Here is a 23,124-nt window from a genome sequence, read left to right as displayed (position 1 = left end):
GTGTGTCTGTGTGAGAGAGAGAGAGATTTGGGGACTTGAGAGGTTGGAGAGGGGTCCTATACCCTGCCCTGGGGCTTATGTTCACCTCCTCTCCTCAGCCTCTGCCCTGGAGAGAGCTGCTGTCAGGTCTCATAGCGCGGCCAACACGGAAAGGCCACGAGGGGCGGGGTGTGTGTGGCTGTGGCATTCTGGGAGGTGCATGTGTGTGTATGTGTGTGTGTGTGTGTGTGTGTTTGTGTGTGTGTGTGTGTGTGTTTTCCCTGGGTGGCCTTTTCCCTCTGCAATGCCCAGGGCAGGAGGAGCCTGCTGTTACTTCTTCTCTCTCTCTTTCCTTCTCTCTCTCTTTCTGTCTGTGTGAAGGTCGCATATAGAACAGCACAAGGAGAGATAGAGAGAGAGAGAGAGGGAGAGAGAGAGAGAGAGAGGGGCCAGGCTGTAGCACAGGATAAGCAGCTGTCTTTTGACAGGGAACACAGATACTGTAAATGTAACCTCTTTTTTCTGCTCTATGTAACATTAAATATTGCAGTGTGTGCAGTTTGTTTTACTGTAATTCCTGCTCAGCCTTCAATAGTCAGTCTATCTATGCACCACCCAAAAAATGAGCCCTTCCATAGCTACTGTTACCAGGTTAGACAAACTTTACAGAATGGAGACCTCTGAAGTCATGTGTCTCTCTGTAGACAGCGTCATGCCCACATTAGGAGCTCTGGGTCTAAGCTGATTTTTTTATGGCAAAAATGAATGTGATTTTCGTCAAAACACCAGTCTGTTGTTGGTTATATCGCATGTCAGTCATACGTCCCTTTCCTGTCAGCGTAGGCTGTTCTTGCCACATTAAGGCAGAAGTCTTGCTTGTGAGTTTGAAGCCATGGCTAACATTAACCAACAAACACGGAGGCTAAACACAGGGATAAGATGTACAATTCATTTTCTATTTGTTTTGACAGAAACTAAGTAGGCTACATATAAAATCAGTTAAGGAAATGTCAGACTCGGAATTTCTATATTGCAAACCCCCCCCCCAAAAAAGTACTTAAAAATCACCAAAAATGGGCACAAAATCCTGGGGAGCCTGATGGGTGCACCATAGAGCACGCCAGCAGAAACCACTGCAACACAAAAAGGTGGCTGGATGAATATGAAGTCTTTGCTGAGTCTCCAAAGATACCAAGCCACATTCGTATCTCTGGTCATGTTTAGGTACAGTAAATCAGTCTTGTCAGATGTGGGTATGAGACATAAACCTGTACACACCACTACACTTGGGGGCGGAGCATGAATAGGTTGATTGCACACCCACACCCTGACGAAGGGATCCTGTGATTCCTTCTTCTTATCCTCCCTCTCTCTTTTCCTGGTGGCCAGATTGCAGAGACGTACGCCTTCCTGCCCCGCGAGGCGGTGACCCGCTTCCTGATGAGCTGCGGGGAGTGCCAGAAGAGGATGCATATCAACCCCAGCACTGCAGAGTTCAAAGGTCAGACTTCTCTTTCACACCTCCAAGCAAACAAAGATTGAAAGATTGACTCATTCAAACTCCTCATGGTGTAATTCCAGTACCTGCATTCTTCACAGCCATGATTTTGCTGTACATAGAATATTTAAGACTTTCACTCACATGAGACGAGCAGAAATGAATTGAAGCTTGATGCAAGAAAGCTGTAATTCAGTTACGTAATTACACCATACCATACATTCAGCCTCTATCTAACCGTATAAACACATCACTTCTTGAGGCGATGAGCCGTGGCAGCAGATCACAGTTTGCTGCCAACACATCTGCTCGCTAATACACTGATATTTAATTCCTTGTAGGAAAGAAGGATGTTTAGACATCAAGCCCTAATGAAATATATCCTTTAACATCTCATTTATTTACAGTTATATGCAACAGTTTGGGCACCCCTGGTCAAATGACATGCATTGTTGACTAAGTGGAAATAAGATAAAATAATATTTTCTGATTTTAACATATTGGGAAAATTTTCCAGTATGTTAAACTCAGCAAATTAATAGACAGTAAAATTTGAAGAAAGAAATGGCAGGTTTAAGTTTCCTATCGAGGATGTTTTAACCAGTTTTTACTTTTAATCAACAAAACATGTCATTTATCCAGGAATGTTCAAACCTTTGTGTGCTGGGTAAAAAAAATGGACCAAGCCCAGAATGCTTATGGTTTTTACTCATGGTTTTGGGTGGTTAGAGTCCAGCTTTAAACCCTATAGAGAGTATTTGGTCTAACATCAAAGACAAACTAGCTTGACAATAGATTTTAACTGTTTGAAGCCAACAATGCTGAATGGAAAAATAATGACTCTTCTCTCTGTAAAAGGTTGTCTGCAAGTTTACCCACAAGACTTAAACATCGACAGAAATCAAAGGGAAAATATCCCATATTAAGTTATTTTACCAGTTTCTTTAATGATTTGTTGGTAAGACCATCGAAAGCTTCATTTTTGCCCAGGATTGTATAAATCCTGATATGGTGTGTGGTGTTTTTGTGAAGATATGAGGTCGTCCCTCAAGAATTATTTCATCATTCTGGCCTACAGTACAGTCTATTACAGTTGGTAGCCCATAGATACTTCACCACACACCACTCATGATGTCTTTCCGCTGTTAGTCATGTAAGTGACTAATTCACTCTGTTAGTCAAGTTCCCTAACAGACACTCTGATGCTGCTGAAGGGATCTTCTGAGATGTCATTTTTTGAGAATAGCTCAAGTGAAACAAGCCTTAAGTGAGGTCCTTTAAGGAATTAAGGTTAAATCATCCTCTGCATCTCATGTTTAACCCCAACTCCACCACTTGCCCCCCCCCCAAAACTCTTTGTACTGTTACACAGCTTTGTCCTGTTATTTAATAGTGTGAGAAGGAGCTCTAGAGTCAACAGATCTGTGTGAAACAAAGGCAAGTCGGTGTTTATTGTATTTCATTTAACAAAGACCCAAGGGATTTTAAATAGGAGTTTTGGAACTGGATTGGTTTTCAACATCGCCATCCAGTGGACACCTGTCATTTACATTGTGTTCATGATAAATGGACCGACAGAAACAGCCCAAATAAATCTTGTTAATTTAAATTACAATAAAAGTTAGGAATTTTTTTCTTTCTCCTGTAGAGTAACTTTTTTGGGAGATGAGGTTTTTCTCTGACAAAGCAATTAAATAATCTCAGACATCGCAATGATTCAGTTTGATTCTGTATAAAATGACTCAATATGTTATAAAATCTCAAATTTCGCCACACTTGTAAAACAAATGTGTTGAATTTGCTTAAGCGTGCAGTTATTTTAAGATAAGATAAGATAAGATAAGATAAGATAAGATAAGATGATCCTTTATTAGTCCCACAGCAGGGAAATTCACAGTATTACAGCAGCAGAGCAATAGAAGTAAGGCACTCGGTCATAGAAACGGGAAACAGTATAAACATTACAAATAATAAAAGTTAAAGTTAAGTTAAATTAAATTTATACATGAATAAAATAAACAAATACAATAAATAGATTAAAATATAGTTTTGTATTTCAGTTGATTTACTCTTGGCAGTAATTGTGTTCATATACCATTAAATTCATGTGGAAATTGTAAAGGTCTGCACATTTTAATCAAGCCAATTCAATGTGTCAGGCATTCTTAGTGCATCATTTAATTCAGTGGTGTTTAAACAGACACAGAATACGCATGCAACTATATCAATTACACTGTAGTGGAATATAGACAATAAAACCAATGCACCAACATTTTTACACTTACTTTTTGAAAATACTGCACTGAAGATCAGTGTTCACAATGCTACACAACTACATACGCCTTTCATAATAACAAATCATTTTATAATATAAACCAGTATAGACATTTACATGTTGAGGTAGTATAAGCCTTTATAAATGTTTAGGTCTTGGAAATGTAAACAATATATCTAATATTTCTGATTTTGAGACTCTTGTAAGAATATTTAAAGATGATTTTATGATTTTATGAAGTGAAATGATCTCTTGATTGTTTCTTGAATTATCTGTCAGTGTAAAAACCGTTAAATTTAGCTACCAGAGAGCCCAGTTTTCTTGTATTTTGGTCTCTTGTACTTTGGCCACCACCACCGCCACCCCCACCCCCCGCACCCCATGACCCACTTATAACATCTGTGTGATTTTATGTCCCAAAAATAATTCATTTTTCGTTTTTCAGCTGTTTTCATTCCAGTCTTTGGCACTGTGCCTTTAAGGCTGATATATGTAAATAACCTCTGTTCTGATTTTATGTCTTGTACAGTGCCTCATTCAGAAAGTAGTCTGGGTTAAAATGCTCCTTATAACTTCACTGTGGATGGGTGGAGCTAAACTGCTGTAGGCTGCTTAGGTAGATGTCTTGGTTTTTGTGACATCAGACACAGTGAATTCAACCTGGTTTTCAGCTAAATGTCCATATATGGACACTATGGATGAAGGAGCAAACAGTACATTGTGACGTTTGAACGGTGTTTAGATACTTCATCAGACATCAAGAAAGAGAGGAACATAAATAGTGTAGATGCTGCAGACCAACTAAAATGTCTCGAAATACGTTGCATTTTACAATAGTCTTACTTAAAGGATCCACTAATGCGTTGATTAAGGCGATTTCACTTACCTACACAGAATTTTTGCACTGTTTATAAAACCGCTTTATATGTGCGATTGTGTGAGCGGATGTATGTGATTATGTTGATGTAAATGAAGCAGTAAGGCTGAGAGACTAAAAGAGATTTAACTCCCACAGAAAATGACCGGCCCACCTCTCTGGTCCCGGACCTCATCGACTACAACATGCCTCTTACTGCCACCTACCTGAAACAGATGAAACTGCAGTGCATGAACACCAACGAGCAGGTGAGAGCAGAGTGGTGCTGTGTACTGACCGAACAGAGGAATAAACAGCTCTGTTACAGTTTCATAAAAAAGACAGTTCATTTCTTTTAAACACATCATCGCACACCAAGAATAGATGCATTGATTAATAAATGCATGGACGTTGCTGGATTAACTGTTTACAGATAATGAATGAATAAGTGTATTTATTTATTTATTTATTTATTATTGCCCACAATAGTGTAAAATATTTTCTATCACCAAATAATAAAATAAATATATATTTTGTTTTTTGTTTGTTTTGTTATCTGAAAGAAAGTGTTAAGGTGAGAGGGGAGGTCGTGGGGGACCGGTCATGGGTCCCTAGCTAGAGATATGAATTTAAGGGTTGAGGTCACTTAACTGGCTGTTCAATTCCAAGACTTTATCCAGTGAATTTACAAGGCATTGTAGAATATGCATATGAATATGTTAAATGATGATATGGACATTTTGGCAGTTGCCTTCTTGGCGTTGTGTCAGCCCTGCTAAGAAATGGAATGCATGCTGGTCTAAGCTGGTCTATATTGGATTATCCTGGTCTGGTGCTGGTTCAGCTGGTCACCCTGCATGGTCATGCTGGTTGACTAGCATATCAGTGTTGACTAGTTGACTAGTGTTTCTGGCGATTAGCATATCAGCTTTCATTGCTGTTGACCAGCATGCCAGCATCTAAAATACAACATAAGCTGGTTTTGCTGTTGACTTGGTTTGCTGGTCTAGGCGTAGTGAACCTTTTTAAAAAAATGCCTCAGTAAATACAGACGTACACAATTGTCCACGTACCCCAGATATTGTCAATCAGCCAAGACATGTTTGGTGTTTAAATTTTCCTTCCTTAGAGCTGGAGCTATGAGGCTAACATTGCTAACAAACACTAAAAGTCAATAGCCAAGAATCTTTTACTTTCCTCAAACCGCATTTAAGACTTCTTAAGAACACATAAACTTGCCTGTGTGCATTAGTGCACAATATGACTTTCTGTGCGGTGTGATCTTTACACTAGAAGCATTTCTTAGGCATGTGGACTTATGATTTCTGTTTTTTTCATTTCATAAATAGCTATTAATGTAAAATTTTCAAATTTTAATAGTGAATGTGGGTTTATAAATAGCAACAGAAGAGATCCTGAATGAAATTTAGCCATGCCACATGACATGAAGAGGAAGTCAGAATTCAGCAGCACATCTGTTGTATAAAATGGTCACAGTGTTGAGTTACATAGTGATGTTTTGTTGATATTTATATCTTACAGTAAGTCTTACTGTGTCCTAAACCACATCGGCAACTCTGCATGACCTTAATGAACAGCTGGGTGTGGTTTGAGCATAAAGTATTTTGCAGATGTATTTACAGCGAAGATTTGGTTGATTATTTACTAGTGTTTGTAAGCGACATTAGACATTATAACATCGGGACTGGCAAGGCGGACAAGGTGACAGGATGCAAGTGTGTGACTAAACACTAAATATAAGATGCAAAATATAGCAAGCTATGAAAACTATAGTTTACAAACCACACAAGCTAGGCAGAATATGTAAATGCAGGCCAGAGAACAAAGGAGAGAAGGCTGTGGATATGGACACACTATTGACCAGAGGCACCTGAGAACAGTAAAAGATGGGGGGTTTGGTAATGATAACGGAGGCCGGACAAGGGAGGAAACAAAATCCCAAACAAAAACAAAGGCACATGACCAAAGAAAACAAAGGCACATGGCACAGAAAACAGACTAAAATGGGGGAGAAACAAACGAGGGGAAAGACAGACTAGAAAGACACCCTGACAGCCTTATAACTCCACCATTAAACAAAAAATGCAAGCCTGGCCACCAGACCTGGCTAATTAGCTGCATCTGGAGCAAGTGGACACTTCTGTAAATTATATTTTTTCTTTGAAGTCCTTTTTTATTGTTTTACATTTGGCCAGATTAATTTGAGTGTACTTTTGGTGGATGTGAGCTCTCATTTAAGAGTTTGGAGAACCAAAAACACTTTGCATGCATTTTGGACATCATGATGTGACAAATGTTTCACATTCATTCATTTTTATTGCTTGTGCAATAGTGACATTTACAGTCAGTGCATATTATGTGTATGTATGTGACATTATGCATGAAAAAAGGTTTACATAGTTTATTACACTTCCTCGCTTCTAATGTGGTGCCAAGTTGAGTCCTATATACGTAGCCAGAGTGTCTAAAACGCTTTTGAATATAAAAGCTGTACAGTTCTATACATTATGGCACAGGCATGGGGCTGTAATGTGCAGTATGTGGTTGTCAAGGTAAACTCCTATAGCTTTGGTTGCCTCAGCAACTGTATGTACCTGGGTGCCTAGAATAGCATGTCGTTACAAATCCCTCTCTCTGTAGGGGTTAGACATGTGTCCGTATGAAATGAGATTTCAAAAAGCCACCTAACTGATATTAAGTCGTGGATAGAGACCTGATATACTGATCTGCCCCTTCACTGCTAGTTCAAGCACAGCCTGGACTTATTATTGAATCTAACTGGTGTAAAGCACACTGGGTTTTAGTTCATTAAGCAGGACGTCTCTTAATAGGCTATTACACGATATTAGCACTAGGAGGCACTGTTCACCTGCTCAATATGGTGTCCAGGGCGTGTGTCAATGGGCTGCATTCATTATAGGCAGTTAGGAGAAGAGCTCGAGCAGTTTTCAGAGAGATCCAGCATTTAAATGGATAAAGAAACGACGTCGAGGAAAGCAGTGACCGTCGCTCTGAGATAACTCTACTGTCTTCAGAATGATCCGAATGCAGTGACAGGAATGCAAACATTTGAGCACAAATCTGCAGATTTGTTTTGGTTACAATGTGAGTTTTTATGACTTACACCACCGAATTAAATCAAGTGTTTAGCTCACAACATGGATTACTGGTATAGCTACTGTCTTCAGTGTGCTGAAAAATTCTCAGGTGTACACTACCTATGACCTGAGGACAAAACCTGAAACCCAAATCGAGTTTTTATCGCTTGATGTAATTTATTAAACACAATCTGTTTAAACTGAAAAGTCTGAAAGGGACTCATTCACAGCCACTCGTCTATTCGTTATAGTGTGTGGGTGTACAATACTTAATCACTGTAGATGAATCGGAACTGACTCCTTGGCGCTGTCTGGTCATAATACATGTGGTTTGGGACCTCAATGGGTTAAAGGGGACGGATTGGGTGAGGAAGGGGGTGGAGCCACAGCTGTCAATCAGCGCCGTATCTCCGTGTAAGCCCCGCCCCTTCGCACTCCTCCGGTGCCAGGGCGAGATTCGAGCGCTCAGAGCAGAACTAGAACCAGCGGGACGGTGAGGGAGGAAAGGCCCCGGGTTTAAAGCGCTTTCACCGGCTTGGTAAAGGAACCCAAGCGAAAAGATTAGACCTGTTAAGAATAAAAGGTAGGTGAAGAACAGCTTTTTGCCTTCCTTCATTAATTATGAAGACATGGGATGCAGCCTGTCTGTATCGCACCGAATGCTGTCGGTAACCTCTGACAGACCGAACTCAGCCCGCTGCGGTTTGACCTCGAACAGCTCGAGGAGCTTTAGCATCCACGCTGTGTTGGGGTTTTTTTCCTCAGAGTCCTGTAGAGACCCAGTTAGCTCGTAGATAAACGGGATAAACCCTGTAAGACCCGCACCTGCTTACTGCTTCTTAAAGCCAAAGCACATGAAGAGAGCATACCTGTACTGACCTTTGAAGGAAAGGTGAGAACTTCGTGTCTGTCGTCTCCTTCAGCGCTGGCTCTTTCCTCTCGCTCCTTAGGCCTCAGATAGGTAGACATGCGTGATGTTCTCTCCACTGTATTCTTGGGTTGAAAGTTGTGGTACTTCTGAAGTCATCCTTTCAGCTTTCGCTTCCATGCTTCTGGTCGGTTTAGGTGACCAGTATGAATTCAGAATTAAAATAATTTAATATCACTGTGTTTTTCATCTCTACAGCACTGTTCACCTCCACCCTCTGCTAAGCACCAGTGATGTTGACGCCTTCCTTGGGGCTCTGCTCACTCCTTTCCCTTTTCAGTGGTCCCCCACCTAAAACCCTCAGGATAGTTCAGTCCCCCCCCCAAAAGTATGTAAATAACACATACTTTTGTATACTACTTCTGTTCTCAATCAGCTATGCTGGCTAATAAGTCTATTCTTGAATTCTATGCAGACTCCTTTATACCACTGTCAGAGTCTTACAAGAGCTAAACTCCCTCTCATCTAATTCACCTTCACCTTGAAAGCCCTCCTTGTGTGCTTTAGTCCCTCAGACCAGGCTTTCTTTCCTGAGTGGCAGGTCGTTCAGTGCCATGTGCCACCCACACTGTAAATCAACTACTCTAATAACAGCCACGACTGCTGTTCTCTCAGAACTCCCATCAGCGGCTCTAGGTTCGCTCAGTGCTTCTCCAGCCTCAGTCTTCTTCTGCTGCATGGTGCTGTTTCTCTGTAGCTTTGTCTTTTTGTGTCATGTGCTATTTTGTTTCATTGATTGTTTGTTTATTTGTGCTCTGTCAAGTGTTTAACAAAGCCATTCTACAAACACCATCTAAGATAATAATAATAATGATGATGATAGAAATAATAATAACAATAATTCTCATTGCCATCGCTAAAGGAAATTCGACCCCCCCTTATATTCTCAAATGAACAACCAGATTATGACTGTCTGGGGAGGTTTTCTAACCCTCTTCTTCAAAACCTGCATGGACATTCCCCACGTCGTCCAGCCGCTGGGAGAATTACTGTGTGTAAATCACACTACCCTGTCGTCTCTCACCATACCTGCAGAGCGGTACAGCTGCAGCCCTGTTAAAACCTGGTTTTTTTTCTATAATAGTACACAGAGCTACCAGGAGAGCACAGTGTGCACTACTACCTTTGAAACAACAGTGCATGCAATCTGCATTAAATCAATAAGTAACTCTGTGCGCATGTCTGTGTCTGAGAGAGATATGAAGAATGAACACTCCCGCAGGACAAGAAAATGATTTAAAGGCACAATACCCATCACGAAATCTTTATACTGAGGACTTACTTATAAGTGGTCCAACATCTACGGCATATTAGTATTTAATCTTTGCGTTTGCGTTTATCAGCTTTTTGTAATTTCTTGTTAAAAAGGATCCCGAAACTACACTTATCTATCTTACATCTATCTGTCTGTCTGTCTGTCTGTCTATGTATACATGCATATAAAGGTGGATGATACAGCAAGAAATCTAAACATAAGCTTCTCAGATGTGATTCCTGCAGTCTCTGTGCTACAGAGACTGTTATTGAGAAAGAGAGATGAGGAGCAGAACTCTGACTATGCCCTACATATTTTATATAATATTGAATCCAGGTGTTCCAGTCACTTCCATGGCCACAGGTGTATAAAGCCGAGCCCCTAGGCCTGCAGACTGCTTCTACAGACATTAGTGAAAGAATGGGTCGCTCTCAGGAGCTCAGTGAATTCCAGTGAATTATGATGTGGGGGTTTTATTCGGGAGTTGGGCTCAACTCCTTACTTCCAGTGAAAGGAACTCTTAAAGCTTCAGCAGACCAAGAGATTTTGGACAGTTTCATGCTCCCAACTTTGTGGGAACAGTTTGGGGACGGCCCCTTCCTGTTCCAACATGACTGCACACCAGTGCACAAAGCAGGTCCATAAAGACACGGATGAGTGTGTGGAAGACCTTGACTGGCCTGCACAGAGTCCTGACCTCAACCCGATAGAACACTGTGGGATGAATTAGAGTGGAGACTGTGAGCCAGGCCTTCTCGTCCAACATCAGTGTCTGTTCCCAGAAGAGCTGAAGCTGTTATAGCTGCAAAGGGTGGGCCGACATCGTATTAAACCCCGTGGATTAAGAATGGAACCTTATATTTCATATGCGTGTGAAGGCAGACAAGAGAATACTTTTAGTCATATAGTGTATGTTCAGAAGTGTTTATATATTCATATATGTGTATGAGTGCAAGAAAAAAAAAAAAAATATATATATATATATGCACAAAACCTCTTTACCGGAGAAGGAAAAAACATACTGTACTTTTCATGTAAGTCAATCGAATCAAATCAAACTTTTTTCCAAGTAATTTTGGGACATTTCTGTTGATCCATTCATTACGACATTTACACACAATGTAAAGGACTGTAAGTATTTTCAAATTACGTCAAAAAGTGAAAAATGACAAAATGGAGATACCAGGTTTTGTTTAGACGACAGCAACATATATAGTCTTTCTATAGTAGACCAATAGGTCAATTAAAATTATTCATTATTGTCATGTAAATGAATAATTAATCATTGAGGATTTATTAGGAAGGGAAATTTCAAGGAACTTTCGCGCAGTCATCACAGCGAATTTCAGATGAATTAATTCTCACTTATTGCTCATTGAAACAATCATAGAAATTCTGCTGAGGGTGTCGATTCCGCACGTTTAATCACTACCGTGTTTGGGCTTGGAATAGAAGGCGTATTATATACAATTATGATCAGAATTTTCTTGCTGTTGTGCCTACAGTCTTACAGGATCATTCTTTACTTTTTAAGTTTTTGTTGTTAGTTTGACATTAAAATAGGCAGGAAAAGCTGAATATAAGTCAAATGGATGGATAATTCATGGTGTCACTGTCAGTGTAATCATTAACATATTTTATATTATTATTAAATTACATTTAATTAGTATGGCTATAAATTGATATAATAACAAAGTTTGTGGGGTTTAGTGTGGTCGAACTATTGTTGAACTTTTTCTGCAGAATAAGGACAGCGTGTGCCGGAACTGTGGAAGTCAAGACATCTTGACTTTTGGTTACTGTGGTGGAGTGTGTGTTTTTCTAAGGCTATGACCCTAGCAGTGGTCAGTGCTATAAGAAAATCTGTTTGGACTTTTGGCTAATTATTCAATTTTTTGTCTTAAGACTTATTATTCTGTAACTACCATAAATTATTCAATAGTTAACATAAAATATACATATAAGTTATGTAGTAGAGAGTGGGAATAAAAGGATAAAAGCCCCAAAACTGCTAGAGAATGATTTCTGCTCTTTTTCCTTTATTTGCTTTCTCTCTCAGTCTGTCTCTCTGACGCTCTCCCTTACTCACCCCCCACTTTATGGGACCAGAAGCAGCTGGAGAGCAGCCCTCTGTGCTAAATCCTCTCTCAACTCATTAAACAATTTACCAGAAGCTACCTTCTTCTTCTCTGAATCTGGTCAGCCCATTCCACTGTCTTCTTGCTTGACCATTGCTGGATACTTGATGGGTCTTCATGTGCCTCATTTCATGTTCTAGCACTTTGCAACTGTGCATCTATAAGCTTACATCGTCCCTGTCTTACTGAAGGTCTACACACACACACACACACAGAATTCCTTTACTTCAAAGTCCTTTTCTCTGCTCTGTACCTCTAGTGTTGCCCTCTTTATGTCCCTCACTCTTTTCTCTTTCATTATCCCTTTTGGCCTTACTCTCTCTCTCTCTCTCTCTCTCTCTCTCTCTCTCTCTCTCTCTCTCTCTCTCTCTCTCTCTCTCTCTTTCTCTGTTCCTGTATTATGCCATGCCCCACTTGGTACCTAATAGACCCAACACCAAGCACATCAGGCCTCAAAACAAACTTCATAGGAAACCCTATTTCTCTTGAGGTTAACCCTGTGAATCACAGATATACGTTTATACAGGTGTGTGTGTGTGTGTGTGTGTGTGTGTGTGTGTGTGTGTGTGTGTGTGTGTGTGTTAGTATGTGTTCAGAAGAGTAAGCATGAGAATGCATTGGTGAAAGGGCTGAAGTCTCTACCTTCTGTAGCTTTCACACCTACATTGCCAACCTTCTTTAGATTGGTTCATATCTTTTCCATACCAAAGAACTGGATTGTGATCTACCAGAATTAGCGAGTTTGCCTCTAGGTTCTGACATTTATGGGCTGGTAAACTGAATTTTTGCAGTTGTCCGCACCAAATGAGATAAAACAACACCATTCTTTTCTCAGCGCTCATCAGTGCTATACTGTCTGCATAATTTCACTCTTGACAGACGATCGAATCGTTCTAATAATCACATGAACTACAGAAAGTATTGTTGATAGGTTGACTAAATGGTTCAAACTAGTTCAAGAAACACACTAGATTTGAAAATTCCAAAATTATTTTTGAATTTGTATTTATTTTTATATTCATTTTATTTCTATAAATTTATTGTCACCTACTTGATGGTGTTTGGAAGCTAGTAGTGGGGGACATGCCTGTTCATCTTGAAATTAGTTTTAAGGTATTAGTTGTTTTACCTTCATGCAACCCCTTTCCAAACAACAGTAGGGACACTGCAAAATACAAGTAAACACAGAATGCAATGATGCGAACATCATTTAAACCCTATATTTAATTGAAAACAGTAAAAAGGCAACATAATGAATGTTGAAAGAGCTGTTTTAATGTTTTAATGTGTTCCCTTGTTTATTGCGGGTGTTACGTTCCAGAACCACCCGCGATAAACAAAAACCCGTGAAATAGGGACGCTATATTTATTTAAGTATTTATACACTATTTTAAGGCTTTATAAACCCTCCCCCACACTTTTACGCTACAAAACCTTTCCCATTCCCTTAATAACCATTCCCACACTGTTCTGCGCATGTATTGTACCTTTACACTTACTGTGTGTTGCTTACAATCTCATGTAGGCAAGTAGCGTCTCAGGCGGGCGATGCTGCTTCTCGTTTTCGGTGTGTATTCATCCACTGAGTAAATATGCACTATTTACTGTAAATCGTAATATTTTATGATTTATAACATTCCTTTATTGTTAGAATTAATATGTTTAATATATTTTTATACATTTTGGGATTTTTTAATGTAAAAATTCATCAAATATATATTTTCCACAGATCGAGTTCCGCAGAAAACCCGCGAAGTAGCGAAAATCCGCGATATATTTTTTCCATTAATATTTTATGAAAACCCGCGATGCACCGAGTCCGCGAATGGTGAACCGTGAACCGGCGAGGGAACACTGTATATGCCAGTTTTGAATTTCAAAGTCTGATATGTAGACTTTGTACTATTTTCAATTAAACATAGGGTTTAAATGATTTGTATATCATTGCATTCTGTGGTTTCAATTTGCCAAGCATCCCAACTTTTTTGGAAACAAGGTTGTACCTTTATACAACCTTGTAAAGAGAATGCAGCATTGCTTATTGCACAAAATATGCTCTTGTTAACCTGTTTAGCTGAAAGGCAGCATCAGGGATGTTTCAGCAATCTGTCTCCTACTATGTAGAGATTTGCATTGGTCCAGTTTGTTATTGAAGGAGTGGTCATTGGAGTTATATAGAAGGAGCAGGCAGGTTCTTGTGGGTAGTCTTTAGCCTAGCAGGGACATCTGCTTGGTATCCAGGTAGAACCAAGATTTTAGTAAAATGTCCAGTGCTGAGAGTATGCCATATACATCAGTCAGATGGTTCTTGGCTTGGATGTACTAGGACATATCTAGGAGAACAGTTAATGTATTTACATTTTATGGAGGTTCTTTACATTTTGAAAAGGTTTTTCTCACTTTCACACCTCTTTAACAAAAAAATGATTACTTAAAGAGATATAAATTAAAAGGTCCCTTAAGAGCCCTAAAGTGGTTCCTCTACAGTATCGCTCCAAATAACCATTTTGGGTACCTTTATTTTTGAGTATGATGGGCTTCAGAATTTGGAGGAGGGTGAACTTAAAGTTTGCTTGCCTGAATTCCTGTAACTGTGGGTTGGAGTCTTATAAGCTTAGTTTTGTCAGACAAGTCAAGTCAAATTTATTTGTATAGCACTTTCTACAGTTGATGTTGTCACAAAGCGGCTTCACAGAAGTTTTAACATGACTGTAAAACCCCCAGGTGAGCAAGCCAGGGGAGCCAGTGGCAAGGAGAACCTCCCTCAGAGCTGAGGAAGAAACCTTGGGAGGAACCAAGGCCCACAAGGGGGGACCCGTCCTCCTCTGGTCAGACTACCCACAGAGTTATTATACTACTAATATTAATAGCAGTAGTGTTAGTAGTAGGAATAGCCAGGAGTCCATGAAAACATCAGTGTAGGGTGGGCAGCTGGTCTGAAGCGGGTAGCAGGAGAGCTCGACAATCAGTCGTCCTTCAGTGTCCGGCCGGACTGGTGGGCATTCGTTTACTCGGAAAAAGGCAGGGAGATGGAATTAGTTTTGTTCTGTTTGGGTGTATGGAAAACAGGGAATGTGAACATTTCCAGAGTGTGGCTAATGACTCTGGCAGATCTGACTATGACAGCTTCACTAACAGGAGAGAACCAGAAGGACACACAGACACGGGACGCTTTGAAACAAGTGGGCATCCCTCCGCTCCACCGTCCACAAACCCGAGTGACCGCGTGCGAGCAGCTGGACGACAGCACCAGCGTCTCAGTTTACTATAATTCCCTGTGTCCATGGACCCCTGGATCTGCTGCCTTTATCTAGGGGGAACAATAGCTACCAAAAGCTAAACTGAACAAGTGAGTTTTCAGCCTAGTCTTAAAGACTGAGACTGAGTCTGAGTCCCGAACAGTTTCTGGGAGATCATTCCAGAGTTTGGGGGCTTTATAAGAAAAAGCTCTTCCCCCAGCTGAAACCTTCTGAACTCTGGGGACTATTAATAAGCCAGCGCTCTGGGATCTGAGTGGTCGTGATGGCTCATAATGAGAAATAAGGTCTTGCAGGTATTCAGGAGCGAGACCATGTAGGGCTTTATACGTCAATAAAAGGATTTTATAATCAATACGGAATTTAATAGGTAGCCAATGAAGTGATGATAACGCTGGACTAATATGATCAGATTTTCTAGTTTTAGTGAGGACCCTGGCTGCGGCGTTTTGGACTAGTTGGAGTTTGTTTAAATTCCTGCTCGTACATCCTGACAGTAGCGCATTACAGTAGTCTAGCCTGGAAGTAATAAAGGCGTGTACTAGTGTTTCTGTGTCATGCAGGGATAAGGCGTTTCTTGGCAGTGTTGCAAAGATGTAGAAAAGCTGTCCTAGTGATGCCGCCTATGTGTTGATTGAATGATAAATCTGAATCAGTTATGACACCAAGATTTTTTGCTGCTGTACCAGGTGTAACTGGAAAGTCAGCGAGATATAAAATTAAATCTGATAATTTATTTCTTGCCACTTTTGGACCCAGAATGAGAACATCCAGCCTTTCACGTCATTTATAGTCCTCTATTTTCTTTAATCTGTTTCTTTAATCGGGGTGACAAGATGGAAAGGGTGTAGATGGTAGTAGCCTCTTTGATCACCCAGAACAGTATTTTTTGCCAATTTAAGAGACTCAAATTGTGAAATGTTCTTTGATATCTCAAGCACTTTGTTTTTGTCATGTATCTTTTTCCACCAAATTGACAAATATTTTCTTGTGTAGATATCTTTCATAAACCACCACAAATTTCATCAGTTGGCTGTACAAGTCATTGAACTGTCAGTCATATTTTGGAGGAACCTCGATGTGGCAATATTCAGTTTTCATCTGAGAGTCTGCAGTGCCAGGCAGGTATCAACCTAAGTGCTTTTTACATTACCCTGAAACTTTGGCGAGGCTCTGCAGGGCAGTATGAGGTGTTGGACTACGGGGTGAACTGCAGCAATTAACAGTGTATATGTACTACACATACTACACCCTTGCAATCTTCCTCTCTCTACCCTCACCGTACACCTCCAGAAGCATTGTACACCCACACATCCTTCTCTTTCTAGAGCCTCTCTGTTCTTTTAAGCCCCCACACCCAGTCAGCTGTTACCATGGGAATCAATAAACAGTGAACAAGAGGGAAAGATATATAGGGTGAGGAGCAAAGCAGAGAGAAGGAGAAGAATATGGAATTGACATCGCTATTCACTATCGGCACTGGGCCTTGTTTGATTGGAGTACCAGAGGATGGGGTAAGAGGGGGGAGGCGGTGGTTAGTGGAGAAACTGCCAGTGGTGTTTTGAATGAGGGTACTGATGGGGGGTTGGGGGCTTGCTTTAAAGGTTCAGTACAGAGGGACAAGCAGCATGTATGTGTGTTTGTCATGGTACATTTTCAGGACGAAATGTCCTAACTTTGTTGACAAAAAACAACTGCAGTGTCAACACCAACAACAAATGGTCCTGATTTTGTAAAGTGCTGTAAAAAGCTACATCATTCTTACATTAAAACTGGGCAAAAACCATTTAATAAGGTTATGGTTTGGTCTGGGATTCTAATGTTGTTTCACAAATGGATAATCATATTTACTAAAAACAGTCATTAGATTGACATTTAGATTTGATCAATATTTCTGACCAATATTTGATGGCATGTTTATTATTTATTAAACTCTAAGGATGGGTTATTGTGCTAAAATGTCTGCAGTTTATTCATTTTACTTTTACAGTTTTACAGTTTATTCATTTTATTTATTTGTAACACTCTACAAATATATGTTACATTTCTCTCTAATATCAATCCAGGTGTATATAATATATATTTTATATAATTTATTATATAATATATATATACTTTTTTACAGTTTGTTCCAGTTTGAACATTTTATAAATGTCCCACATCTGCATTTCCCTAATAAATAATAAATACCTAATAACACATATATATATATATATATATATATATATATATATATATATATATATATATATATACATATATGATGTTGTTATTCCATATAGGTAGTGAAACATGTACTTTATTCATATAGAATATATTACATTATGTATAGTTGAATATAAAGGTAATAAAAACAGGACACAATATTTTTATGTATAGGTAATTACATGTACATATGGGACATATGACCCTGCATCCTGACATTGTATAAAAACAAATGTGTGTGTGTGTGTGTGTGTGTGTGTGTGTGTGTGTGTGTGTGTGTGTGTGTGTGTGGAGTAGTCATGTGGATGAGTAGGCAGGGGGGCTTAGGGAAAGTAGAAATGAGGATGGGAATGGGAGGCGGCAGAGGCAGCGTGTGTGGGTGGGTGGGATTGGTAGGGGCTGGGGGATGGTTATGGAGGGGAGATTGTTATGATGGAAATGGGTGAGGGGATGGCACATGCACAGGAAGTAAAGGTGGGGGCTGGTGACTTTAGCAGCGGTGGCTTGAAGATTGTCCAGCGTGGCTGTTATTGGGAAAGCACACAGCGGATAGAGTTTGTGGAACTTGTTGCAGTCGTATACTTCACTATACAGTTCAGTGGTGATCACTCAGTCATGTGTGATTACAATGTTATTTAAATATCACAGTGAAAGTAAATAGCCTGCTGCTTCACTCTCCCTGCAAGACAGGGATCCTGCTAGTTTCTCAAAAAACATGGTGGTGGGAAATTGTTTTGAGATGGTGTTACCAAGAAGAAATAAATGTTAAAAAAATCTGTAAATATCATACCCGTGTTAATAAGATTTCAATATCTATTTCTGTTTTTAATATTTCAAGAATGCAACATTTCCCCTTTAAAATACACCCTTCCACCAACTTGGATGAAAAGATGTAAAATCACAAATTGAAGTTTGATTTGTAGCATTTGCTTTTTATGTGGTGTGAACTCTAATCTCTAATATCTATTAAACGATCTGTTATCAGCAGGCATGGATCTGCTCATTGATAAAGCGTTGTGATGTGTATGGCAGAGGTGAACTGGCTTGTGCTGGAGGACTAGCTGTAACTATAGATACACTAGATTATAGAGACATTCTTGGTCCAAACAAAGTTTTATTCTGCAAACTGAAAAATTAGTTGGGGCTTGTTTTATTGCAGTGTGATGTTCAGTAAATGGTTATAAATTGTGTGAACTCAGCTCATTTTTCATATTTGTTGTGTAAACCAGTGAGATTCCCCTTCTGGATGTTTGCAGACATCAGTAATAAAATTCTATAATCTTATCAATAATCAAATTCAGATCTATTTGGGCTCTTTTAGACTTTAGAATCCAAACAGTATTTTGTGTGGTTTAAGCAAGTATGTTGAAATAAATATATATTATTCTGTGCTCCAGAAGCCAAACCATTAAAGCTGGGCCTTTGAGTGAGTTTGACTCTGGCTTGCCCCTTCTGACATCTCTTTTAATTGTTTAGAAGGAGGTGGCGGCAGAGATGATCTGGTATTGTGAGAGGTTAAAACACTCTGTCACTGTTTACCCTTTGGCCAACTTTTGACTTTTACAGCTCAAAATGTTCACGCATCCTGTAGCATGATGTGGTCAGTGATATAATTAAATAAGTGGCTAAAGAGAGAGTAAGGAGAGAGAGAGAAGTGATGTGTGTTGACTCGTGTGTACAGCAGACTGCAGAGATGGAGGAGCTGCTTGAACACAGGCCGATCTCTTTACAATTTCAAGTCAGCTGCCAGTTTTTAGCAAAAATATTTCTCCAGCTCAGGTGGTAAAATATGCATTTCAACACCGTGTGCATCCCCAGGTTGCATTTTCACTGTATTTGCTTCTTGTGCATACAAGTCAGGTGTAGTTTAGCTTTGGGTGTTTCATGTAATAACAGCCCATGTGTATTACATACTCTCTTTAACTTATTTTTGTCGGTTGTTGTATATTCACTGTAGTTTTACAGATACAGCTCCAGGCACACATTCGTTTCAATGCCTGCTGTTAGGTTCTAAAGTTCTACTGAAATGTGTGATAATGTTGGTCATTGATATCAGAATAGGAGTTTTTCATACCATCCAAATGTGTTTCGTTTGAACTCCTGACACTGGCTTATTTCCTCACTGAATTATTTGATCTGAAGGTTTTGGAGCCGTAAATTGGAGAGGAACGGTTTTGGACCAAGAGTGAAGTACAGATGCTAATATTAGCATTGCCAGATGGCAAGGCTTTTGTGAAGCTCCGGGACCTTCTTTAGAGCAGCACTGAGCTTCTTCATTCTTCCATTGTCAAGCAGGTGTCTTCCCGCCTGCCAGCAGCTCATGTAGGTGATAAGAGGGGTCATGGCACTTGACATGTGTGAACTTGTTACACTCACACACCTAAAACCCACCACATAATCAGTTTACACTTGATAGTGTTGTGTGAGCTTGGAGTGGAGGTTGCCTTCACTTGTCAGTGGGGCACACAAGTTGCCTTATTCCAGTGCGGACTGACTCAGCCTGGAATATTTGACTGTTTTCCCTGCTCTTAAACACACAGTTCAGCTCAGGAAGTGAGTAAGAGTAGGTGGTGACAGAGGAAGTGTATGTGTGGTTGTGTTTGGTTGGGGCTTTTTTCATTTTAATTAGCTAATTAGTTGGATCAGGTGTTTGGAGCACGGAGGCAAAATATATTACTGTCTTATTATTTAAAGACATTTTCATAATATTGCTGTGTGTTATAATACTGTTATACTATTATACTGTTATTACTTTAGTTCTTTGAACTACTGCACTTTACTCGTAAATGATGTTAACCTCTGTTTATAGATATTTATATTTAGATTGTGATAATCAGCATTCTTTAAATACCAGCAATGTTTACAATATGTTAAGACAGCTTGTTATAATATAATTTATCACAGCAGCAATAACAGGATATATGTTATATTTCCCACCCTTATATGCAGGGCAGGGGTTCTCCAGAAGTAGGATTGAGAACCATTGCCTTGTCAGAAAAGCAGCTGTATGTTTATATGTAAATGGGTTTTGCTGTATGCTGTACAAACATGTGTTTTTCTCAGACCTGCCCCATTTCCCATCCTCTCCTCAATCCTGCCTCGACCCTCCATCCTGTCCACTCCTCTCTGTGTCACGCTACAGTGAGCATCTTTGGGGTTCCGGCTCCAGCAGAGTTAAAAATAGCACCGCTCCGAGTCACTCATTATTTAACACGGAGTCGTCCTCCTTCCCGCCCATTCCCAGTTTGGTGGGAGTAGGAAGCACTTCCTCAGGAAGGGCTTTGCTGCCGGCAGAGTGGCACAACCATGTGAATGGATTGGTTCTGGCTTTGTAACAAAACAAAAAAAAGTAATAAAGGAGGCCCCTGTTTTTCTGTTTTCCTTAAACATCTCCCGAGAGGAATAAGACTGGAATGAAATATATAGGCCAACCTGTACATGTGGGGAAAGAGGAAATGTAGTCACATGTACCGACAGTTTTATTTGAAATGAGTCTGCACTCGTCAGTACTTAAATAGTACGGACCAACTGCATGTTTATTTAAAAAAAAAAAAGTATCATAAATCCTGTTTAATTGGGTTGATTTAATGCAGCACAGTGTGTGAAATGTTGAATACAAATCAGTGCACTCAGAGTTTTTGATAGCAACCTTTAAATGCAGCACTGCTGGTGTATTGTGCCTGTATGTCTAAATATTATGACATGCATTGTGTGCTGTGATAATGTCTTTAACTTCTTAACTGTCACCCCTATTTTCCAGGTTTTTGTGTAATAGTAAAAAACCCAAACTAAAAGTGGGAGCTGTTCCCACATACACACAGGCTACTGTCATGATCGTGTTTCTTTTGAAAGGTAACATGCTCAGGTTTTTCTCCACAGCCAAACTAATTGTATGAATTACTGACAGAGTAACAAGCTAGAATGCAGAAGTTTCTTTCTGTCTGACTGAGATCTCTAAACGCATTAATGCCTATTTCTCTAGGTTCGCTAGCCTGCTTCACTTTACAGACACAATTGAGCCACAGCACAGCCAGTATCTTGCAGGTTTTCTAGCGCGTACTTGTTTGGTTCTTATGTTGCACTCGATACGATTGTAACTGCTGTGAATGACGGATCATACAGTGGTTTAGAATTGAGATTTCAAGCTTTCACCATATTGCTGGTCGATTTCATGTTGATGCATTATCAGCTATGTTTTCTAAGCATACTCTTCCTTTCTTTCCTCTCCTTCTTGTTCCATTCTGTCCTCTGACCTCGCTTCCCATGCCTCTCTCTCTCTACCCCTTCCCCTCTGTCTTAACCTCATAGGATGAGAGTTCGGTGAGCAGTGAGGATCTGGACATGGCCGAGCCAGCATGGGTCGCTACTGAGCGCACACCAGCACCCAGCGGTACTCCTGAGCAGCGGCCAGAGAGGAAGCCCACCCCTCCAAAGCCCAGCATCAAAGAGGAGGAAGGTTAGACACATTGTTTCTTCTCTTTGGAATTTCTTTACAGTGTTTGTGATACAAAAAGTCGCAATCTGTTAAATGCATGTGGTCATTCTGTACAATCTAAAATAACCAGGCACACATGGCTTCTGAGTTGGGGTACTTCTTAGCCTTACCACTCTCTGTATGTACCTTTTTGCCATGAAAGCGTTTTAGGGCAAAACTATCAAAACTATATTGTTTCAGGCATTAGGCAGCGTATTTGTAACTGTTTCATGTGATAAATTTCTGTCAGGGAGCTTTTAAAGCCAGTGACACTGTCTGATTCCCATCACCACCACTGTGAATTATTATGGCTCTATAACCTCCTGTAGACCAGCCCATCACAGATCAAGCCGCTCACATCCTTACCATATAATTATGCAGAATTTTTTTAAAAAGGCAGAATTCCACTTTAATGGGGGGTGTTTTATACAGCAAGACTTGCACTGATGCTGTAAGATGCTGTAATGTGTGGCACTCGATTTTAGTATTTCTCTATGTCTTAGTATCGTTGACATGGAGTTAATGTTGTAGTTGTTTTTATATGATCTGAATATATTTGTCCTTTTCAAAAAGCCAGTCTGCTGATGGTGCTTTTTAGGGTACATTCGGGGTCAGAGAGCTATGTAAACGCTCTGTTTTTCTCTCCCACCATATGTCTCTTTCTCATCTGGGGTTTAGAGGAAAGACCATTTCCCTCAACATTTCCCACTCAATAAAGCACACAACGTACTAATGCAGTAGCTTTTGCTTATTTCATTCCGTTAGACTTCATTTTCTGATAATAATCAAAAATACTGACCAGCTTGCTTGGTCTGCTCAACTTTCTGTGAAAACTAAACACTGTGTTTCTGCTTCTGTGCAGGATTGTGAATGGCAAAAGAGAAAAAGTTGCACTTTCAGACTCTTGCTTATAAACAATTAGATATATAGAGGACAGTGGGTCCCCAGAATCAGAATTAGGAAAGACTACACGACACTAACAATATAGCCCAATTCTGTCCGTGCTCTCTGTTAAAAATGCCTAGATTTATACAGTGGAGGACACAGTGTGCATAAATATATAGAATCCCTGTGAAGATGAGGAAAGAAGGTCCCTCTGACTCTCAAAACATGTTGGTTTCTAAATATTGGCCTAATTAG

General features: G+C 39.9%; 1 protein-coding gene across 2 annotated transcripts in view; it reads left to right on the top strand.

Annotated features, from left to right (window-relative positions):
* Nucleotides 1-23,124, top strand: part of nol4la (nucleolar protein 4-like a) — a 73,429-nt gene that overhangs the window by 34,897 nt on the left and 15,408 nt on the right. For both annotated transcript variants that reach the window (XM_017684562.2, XM_017684563.2), the window contains exons 3-5: nucleotides 1,369-1,480; nucleotides 4,768-4,877; nucleotides 21,819-21,966. In XM_017684562.2, the coding sequence (XP_017540051.1) occupies nucleotides 1,369-1,480; nucleotides 4,768-4,877; nucleotides 21,819-21,966 (370 nt within the window). The remainder of the gene's footprint in view (nucleotides 1-1,368; nucleotides 1,481-4,767; nucleotides 4,878-21,818; nucleotides 21,967-23,124) is intronic.

This window comes from Pygocentrus nattereri, chromosome 28 (assembly GCF_015220715.1).
Source record: "Pygocentrus nattereri isolate fPygNat1 chromosome 28, fPygNat1.pri, whole genome shotgun sequence".
Lineage (NCBI taxonomy): Eukaryota > Metazoa > Chordata > Actinopteri > Characiformes > Serrasalmidae > Pygocentrus > Pygocentrus nattereri.
This window is presented reverse-complemented; position numbering and strand designations above follow the sequence as displayed.